The following is an 8,875-nucleotide window of genomic DNA, read 5'->3' on the forward strand; positions in this document are numbered from 1 at the left end:
AAAAGGAAAAGAAAAAGAAAAAGAAAAGGCCTGGATTCATACTGCCTCACACCACTGCTGACAGATGACACCCACTTCAGGGCTGGCTGAACCCCGAGGCTGATCTCGGAGCTGCTGAAAAAAAGCATGTCAGCATTTTTTTCTTTTGCCAAATACCCACTATTGCTAATTTAGATTCCATACACTATTCTCCTTGAGTCAAATGCATGTGAGGCCTCTTATGGAGATAGAAAACTGAGCTATGCTGACATCTCTATATTTTATTTCTGCCTAATTTTGGAAGAATTTAGAGTATCACGTTTATTCCCTGCCCTTTCAATGTCCAAAGTCATTCTAAAAGCAAGAGGCTGGAGTGGAGAAATGGCTCAACAGTTAACAGTACCTTTTTTTTCTTCTTGGAGAGGACCTGGGTTCAAGTCCTAGAAAACACATGGTGGTTCACAACTGTCCAACATTCCAGCTCCAGGATGCACAGGACACAGACATACATTTAAGCAAACCACTCACACACACAAAATAAAATAAAAGACAGGAGTAGCAGCACATGACTCAAAGTCTACCTCCCAAGGTAGAGGCTGAAGACCAGGAGTTCAAGGTCATCCTTGGCTACATGGTAAGTTCAAAGCCAGCCTGAGGTACCTGAGATCCTGTCTCCAAATACATACACAAATAAGTATAATTAAAAACAACAAAAACAAATCTCAACTCTTTTTTTTTTTGTTTGTTTTTTGTTTTTTCCAGACAGGGTTTCTCTGTGTAGCCCTGGCTGTCCTGGAACTCGCTCTGTAGACCAGGCTGGCTTCGAACTCAGAAATCCGCCTGCCTCTGCCTAAAACTCAACTCTTAGGAGCAAGCACATATCTCAGTGGTAAAGCACTTGCCTAGCATATGGGATTCCCATTATCACACCCCTAAAAAACACTAATAATACATGCGCGCAATAAGTAGTTCCTCAAGTGTTTTGAGTGTTCACGACAGTATGCCAAGGAAATACTTACCACTAAACATAGCTTTAGTGCCCAAGGAAGCTGACTTTTTTTTTTGGGTCACAATCACAATGCCAGTACCTTAGCCTCTGTTAAATCCAAGGCCAGGGAAAGAGACCATTGTTAGATTATTGACAAACTGTCACTATTCCCAAAGGGATATATAAACACAATAGCAATTCAGAAAAAAAGAGTTCTTTTGTTGCTTGGAGTGGTGAAGATGTTTGTCCTGATAGGTGTTAAGCAGGCTGTGGTGGTACATGCCCCTAATTTTCAAACTCAGAATCCTAACTTGATACTTTTTTTTTCTCTGTATAGATTTTAGCAATGGTGATTTAAATACATATCCTGGAACGATATTCAGAATACCTACCAGAGTAAATTAACAGACAGACTTTTCCTAGGAAGGCAAAAATCTCAATTAGGGCAAGGTCTGTCTTGGAGACTACCATCAACTAGCAAGCTTCGGCTTTAGTTCAGTTACATTACATTCTAACCTCTAAATGTCAAAGTTAGATCTAAAGGCTTATTTCTTAGGTTGTAGCTTAGGATTGTACATACCCGACAAAGCCTATATCCCAATCAACAAAGGAATGTGACCTAGGGTCATTAAGGGTCTGTACTTGTGTACATCTAGTATTCTGAAGGCTTAAGAAGGACTACTCCAAGTTTGAGGCCAGCCTGGTCTACAGAAAGTTCCGGACCATCTAGGATGACCCTGTCTCAAACCAATCAACACAACCCCTAAAAAATACAACAAAAAATACAAAAAAAAAAAAAAAAAAAAAAAAAAAAAAAAAAAAAACAAAAAAAACAAAACAAAACAAAACAAAAAAACCAAAACCAAAAAAACCAAAACAAAACAAAACAAAAAAAACACAAAAAACAAACCCAGGAAGGATGAGAGAAACATTATCTGCATAATGGAGCAGGTAGAAAGCACAAACTGACACTGAGGATACAGTATGATTGTTCGCTACCTTATTTTTGAGGCAGGATCTCTTTAAGCTAACCAATTTGGATAAACTGGCTGGCCAACAGCACTAAAGAGCTTCCATCTTTGTGTCCCCAGAGTTGCCATTACAGGTTTGTATTATTGTTTCTGGCATTTTTTTAATATGGTTCTAGACACCTGTTGTTGTTGCATATGGGCATGTGTGTATGCTTGTTTGGTTGCGTTGTGTGGATGCTGGAGGAAGTCGACTCATTGGGATTCTATATGGCTATACACCCATCTCTCCCTGAATCTAGAGCTCACGGCAGCCAGGATCTGCCTGTCTCAGCCCCTGCCCCAGGAACCCCAGCACAGTTACAGACATGCAGCTACTGATAACTTTTAGATGCGTTCAAGGGATGAACTCAGGTCCTCAAGTATGCATAGATATTACATGACTGACTTGAGTCATAGCTACAGCTCAGGGATAGTAGGAAAATTAACAGGAGTTCAGTATAATGAAGATGTCACTTGGATGCCACAGACTGACGTCTCTTACCTTCCCATGCCTGACTCCTTATCTCTACTGGTGGGACCATCCGGATGTTGTGGACGGAATTTGGCATCACAAGCGCTCTTCAGATTCTGGCTTACATGATTCTCATTAATGTTCTTTGAAGTTAAAATTGCTTTAAATGGAATGAGAAAAATCTATTTTACTTATTTGTTCTGATGGTCTTAATTCAGGTGAGGATATTGATTTTTTTTAAAAGCAGCAATCTATGACGATCAAACTAGTCCTTTTTTCTTTTTCTATGTAACAGGACTGTCATCTCTTCAGCATTTTACCAGCGTGTGCCAACACGGATGGCAGTGGCAGAATGCACAGCTAAGGATGACAGTGAACTCATGATCTTCTGCCGCCACCTCTCAAGTGCAGGACGCTAGCTGTGTGGAATCACATCTGATTCTATGAACCAGCTTACCAAATGCTTTGCTTCACTATTAGCCAGGCACTCTACCAGCTGAAGAACCCCCCAAGCCCTAAAGCTGGTATTTAAACAAATGTATTAGACAGGATTTTACTGATACGAGTAGTTCAGCAGAGAAAGGATAGCACCAGGTAGTGCTAAATAATAAGAAAACAAAAATATATAATGTATTCTTATCTTGGAAGCAAACTGACCTATGCCAAAATATATTCTACCAGGAAAGCAAAAGTACTGGAAGCACAGAGCACATGAGGGATGGCACAGGGCCACTGGAGCTTTAATGAGAGGAGAAGGTGGGGGTGGAGGTAGTGGGTAGGTGGTGTAGGAAAGAGTCAGATGAGATGACATTTGCCTCACACTTTCAATTACTAGGAACACACACACACACACACACACACACACACACACCCCTAGCTCATGACACTGGATAAGGAGTCTAGGGTAATAGGAACTAATAATGAAAGGCACAGGAAGGGGAAACCACAACAGACCAGAGGTAAGGCTCTGGCTTGTGCTATTGCCTTTGAGAAATGACTTAAAGGAAGAAATGAACTCACTCTGTAGACCAGGCTGGCATGGAACTCACAGAGTGATCCACTTGCCTCTGCCTCCCAAGTGCTGGGAATTAAAGAGGTATGTGCTATTATGCACAGCAGAAGATACATTTAAATATCAAAAACAATTAATTGAAAATTAAGTATCTCCTAGCCATTAAATAGTCATTGGAATCTAGGTGTTACAGCATGTACCATTACTCTTTGTATTTGGTAGGCACTGACAGAGGAATATCTGTGAGTTCCAGGCCAGAAAAGGCTATACTGTGAGACCCTAGTCAAAAATAAACAAGTGGCGGGGGTGGGGGTGGGGGTGGGGGTGGGGGTGGTGGTGGTGGTGGTGGTGGTGGTGGTGGCGCATGCCTTTATTCCCAGCCCTTGGGAGGCAGAGGCAGGTGGATTTCTGAGTTTGAGACCAGCTCACTGGTCTACAGAGTGAGTTCCAGGACAGCCAAGGCTACATAGAAAAACCCTGTCTCGAAAAAACAAAAAACAAAAAACAAACAAAAAAAACCCCCAACCAACAAACCAACCCCCCCCAAAACAAACAAACAAACAAAAAAACCAAACAAGTAGGCTGTAGGCTGTAGAGATGTCTCAGATGGTTAAGAGCACTGGCTGCCCTTCAAAGGGTCCTGAGTTCAAATCCCAGCAACCACATGGTGGCTTACAACCATCTGTAATGTGATCTGGTCCTCTCTTCTAGCCTGCAGGCATATATGCTGTATATATAATAAATAAAACAAACAGACAAAGGTGTGTGAGTGTGGAGTTGGAGGTCAGCCTGGTCTACAGAGGGATTCCTAGGACAGTCTAGAGAGAATCTTTCCCACCCCCCCACCCAAAGAAGGCAATGGCATTGAAAGTATGAGCCATCATGCACAGTAGAATATCTAAGCATCAAAACAATTCAAAAATGAAGACTTAGAGGTTAAGAGTACTTGTTGTTCATGCAGAGGACTTGCATTTGGCTCCCAGAACCATATGATGTTCATGTAGTGTCTTACATTCTTGTAACTTCCGTTCCAGGGAACACCAATGTCCTCTCCTGGCTTCTGTGGACACTAGGAGCTTATAAGTACACATATATACAAGCAGACAACAAAAATATTTAAAAATTTAAATATATATATTTAAATTAAATATCTTTTATCCATTAAAAACACTGGTGGTCAGGCTTGGTGCCAGAGACACAAAAGTCCAGAGTGAGGGTTTTTTCGAGGCAGGGTTTCTCTGTGTAGTCCTGGCTGTCCTGGAACTCACTCTGTAAACCAGGCTGGCCTCAAACTCAGAAATCCGCCTGCCTCTGCCTCCCAAGTGCTGGGATTAAAGGTGTGCACCACCACCTGGCAGTACAAATAAATCTTAAAAAAGAGAAAACACATTTCTTTCAATCTCTCTCTCTCACACACACAGACACAGAGCAGGTTACATAAGCTGTTTATTCCAACTAATCCAACTCATTCAGAATTCACAGGGGAGGATACTAGAAAAATTGAACAAGTATTTCTAGGAATAAATATGCTGCCAGCTAGAAAAGCTCAGATTTATCTGAAAATTACTTTTACCACAATGAGCTATGATTTCATAAATGCTAATATTTGCTTACCGAATGACAGGGAATAATATGTGTGCTTGACATGATAGAAGCAAATCTTTAGGGGAAGACAATTTATAATGCGTGTGTACATATTTCTACCCAAATATTTCTGCAGGTTGTGGAATAAACCTTAGACAAACAGGAAGACATATGCAGAAGAGCCCAGCATTGATGTTAAGACCCTAGGGAAGGGCTTTTTATCATCTTTAAGATCATGGGCTGGGGACATGGCTTAGTGACCAAAGTGCTTGCTCAGATGTGCACAGCATATTGTATGTAACTTGTGTGAACACACATGTACATTAGTGTTTGGAGGCCAGAGATTGATATCAAAAAATGATTTTCTAAGGTCGCCTCCAGGCTATTTGACTTTACTCATTGAGGTAGGGTCTCTCAATCAACCCCAGAATTTGCTATTTGGCAAGTCTCCCTCGTCAGCTTGATCTGGGGATCCCTTGTCTCTGCCTTCTTAGGCTGGAATTACAGGTGGCTGTCAGGCCCACCCAGCACTTGTACCTTTTTTGTAAACCTTATTAACCCTCGTGCTTAAGTCTATATATACTAAAAATATCGGGCTGGAGAGATGGCTCAGCAGGTAAGAGCACTGACTACTCTTCCGAAGGTCCTGAGTTTGGATCCCAGCAACCACATGGTGGCTCACAACCACCTGTAATGAGATCTGGCGTCTGAAGACAGCTACAGTGAATTAGCCAGAGCGAGTGGGGCCGGAGAGCAGCCACACACATGATGGCTCACAGCCATCTGTACAGCTACAGTGTACTCATACACGTAAAATAAATTATAAAAATAAATCTTTTAAAAAAAAAATCTTGCCGGGCGGTGGTGGCGCACGCCTTTAATCCCAGCACTTGGGAGGCAGAGCCAGGCGGATTTCTGAGTTCAAGGCCAGCCTGGTCTACAGAGTGAGTTCCAAGACAGCCAGGGCTACACAGAGAAACCCTGTCTTGAAAAACCAAAAAAAAAAAAAAAAAAAATCTTTTTGCTTTTGGAGATAGGGTGTCTTTATATAGTCCTGTCCTAGAGCTTGCTATGTAGACTAGGCTGGCCTTAACTCATAGAGCTCCTCCTGCACCTGCCTTTCTGTGTGCCCCAATTAAAGGTGTGTGATATCAGACCTTTCCTTTAAAAGGGAAAGGAAATTGAGTTTCTTTTAATACATCAGCCTAAGGTAAGAAAGGCTCAAATCTGGAGTTGCTCCCAACAGTCAAGTATTTTAGAAATGAGCCACAAAGAAACACTTTTTTGGCAGATATTCAGTGGGAGCTAAAAGCAAAGCAAAACAAAACAAAACACAAAAAACCCACCAACTAATCCCCTAGCATGTATACCAAATATGAGGTAGTAGGTTTAGGCAGATATTCGAAGGCAGATACTAACAATTCTTATCTTGTGCAAGAGCACTGAAAGTCCTGTCTATATTCACAGTAACGGCGATGACAGTACCCCAAAGATAATTGTATAGGGGATAGGACTCTGGGCTTCATTATCTAGTGATGAACTAAATGAAGATGTGGTTACAAAGAAAGTATTTAAGGACAGAAAATTTGAAGCAGTGCCATAGCAACAGTTCCCAGCTTCCCTTGCATGAGCTACTGTTCCTTTCTGAACATAGAAATATTACAAGGCACATGTGGAGACTAAGGTCACTGTACTGAATAATGAATAGACTTGAGTCCCTAAGAGTCAATGGAAGGCCTCAGGGCCCAGAGGACTGTGAAGGAAGTGCTACAGGAGGAACCTGAGCAGCAAGGACTGTGGAGAGCACAGTGAAGGAACTCTGTGAAGGCTTACTACCCTCCTCAGCTCCTAAGCACCAAGTCCTCCCGTGGGTGGCCACACATGAGGATTTTCTCAACGTGAGCTTCCTTTTCTTCTGACCCCTCTCCCTCCACACCCCAAGTGCTGGGATTACCAACATGACCACCAAAGCCCACTTTCTACCTGAAAACATAAGGTGCAGCTCCTGAAACTAAAGGTCTCTTCTTATAAATCAGAAAACCCAGGAAGCAGGCCTTTCCTTTATGATCTATCACTATAAGGAATTCATCTGAATGAATCCTATTTTCACATTGCTTTCTTGAATTGATGAGGTTACCTATTACCAGAGCAAGAACTATTTCTATTTCCTATGGAGTCCATAGCATTTCCTTGTAAACACCCAGAGACGAACATGAATGATTACCTTGGGTCCCTCTCAATGGTACATCTCTTGTGAGCAGGGACTAGGACTAAGGCTCCCAAATTACTCATGGAGCAACTCAGTAATATGTGCTGAGCAAAGATCACACAATGTTGGAACTCAGTCCTCACTTCCCCAAGGGAAGAGGGTCAAGGGAGGGAAGAATTTTGCTTATGACACTGGCACTTGATCAGCATGGCACACCTGTTCCTGACATGTTTTGTTCCAGATCTGGCAGGTCTTCCAGGGCACAAGGGTCAGGTAGTAGGGAAGGGGAGTGACCAGAAGGCTGGTTCCCATGCTGCTCCAGCACAGCTTCCAGGTGAGCCATTTCCTGCTGCAGCTTTATCAGGTTATCTTTCATGGTCGCCCTCTGCTGTAAAACCAAACAAGAACCCCAAGAAGTTATATACTGAGAGATGTGCCATAAAGTCAAAATATGTCACACCAATTAATTTTAGCATGGGAACTGAAATCACCTAGTATGGAATTATGAGTTATGGTTGAGTACCCTTTAATCCAACCATACTCATGTGGTTAATGACCTTGAAATTATTTCAAAATGATGCTGGAGGAGAGTGCACTCTCCAGCCCTCCCAGATAGATTTGCTTCAATGTAGCCCCTCAGTTTCTTTTAAAGATGGGGGATGGAATGGGATAACAACAGCACTTTAAGCTTAAAATTCACAAGAATCTGTTCACAAACTATGTTTCAAAGATTTGGTACTGTGAGATAAGACATTTAATTAGTCCACAAAATGTCTAATTAATTTTTTTTTAAAAAAATTCAGACTTATGGCTGTTTATTACACGTGTATGCCTGATGCTTTCAGAGGTCACAGATACACCAGAACAAGAGCTGAGAGTGCTGGGAGCTGAATCTAGGCCCTCTGTAAAAGCAGCCTGTAACCAGTGAGCCCTCTCTTCAGCCAGATTTATTTCTTATTATTTTATTTTTAAATGATTTGTAGCTGAGTGTAAATGGATAAAGTCTTGAATAATTTCCTATAACATTCTAGAAAACCTATAAGAAGTTACTGTTTTCTTTCTTCCTTTTTTTTTTAAAAAAGATGTATTTATTTTATGTGTGTGAGTACATTGTCACTGTCTTCAGACACACCAGAATGGGGCAGCAGATCCCATTATAGATGGTTGTGAGCCACCATGTGGTTGCTGGGAATTGAACTTAAAACCTCTGGAACACCAGTCAGTGTTCTTAACTGCTAAGTCATCTCTCCAGCCCAAGTTACTGTTTTCAATTGAAGATGAGCTCGTCTTGCACATGGGCTCATACTGTTTATTAACCCACTTCAAGAAGTAATCTAGTGCTGGGCGTGGTAGTGGCACACGCCTTTAATCCCAGCATTTGGGAGGCAGAAGCAGGCAGATTTCTGAGTTCTAGGCCAGCCTGGGCTACAGAGTGAGTTCTAGGACAGCCAGGGCTACACAGAGAAACCCTATCTGGAAAAAAAAAAAAACCCAAACAAAAGACAAAAACAACAAAGAAACAAACAAAAAACAACCAAGAGTAACTTAAGCTAGGCATAGTAGCTTTAATAGCAGCAGTTGTTGCCGGGCGGTGGTGGCGCACGCCTTTAATCCCAGCACT

At 41.9% G+C, this 8,875-nt stretch overlaps 1 protein-coding gene across 1 annotated transcript in view; it reads right to left on the reverse strand.

Annotated features, from left to right (window-relative positions):
- Brca1 (BRCA1 DNA repair associated) overlaps positions 1 to 8,875 on the reverse strand; it is a 65,741-nt gene that overhangs the window by 23,453 nt on the left and 33,413 nt on the right. Inside the window, exons 13-14 of the mRNA XM_031354074.1 lie at positions 7,471 to 7,642; positions 2,480 to 2,609 (exon numbers count right to left, since the gene is read on the reverse strand). Of these exons, the coding sequence (XP_031209934.1) occupies positions 2,480 to 2,609; positions 7,471 to 7,642 (302 nt within the window). The remainder of the gene's footprint in view (positions 1 to 2,479; positions 2,610 to 7,470; positions 7,643 to 8,875) is intronic.

This window comes from Mastomys coucha, unplaced genomic scaffold, assembly GCF_008632895.1.
Source record: "Mastomys coucha isolate ucsf_1 unplaced genomic scaffold, UCSF_Mcou_1 pScaffold5, whole genome shotgun sequence".
Classification (NCBI taxonomy): Eukaryota; Metazoa; Chordata; class Mammalia; order Rodentia; family Muridae; genus Mastomys; species Mastomys coucha.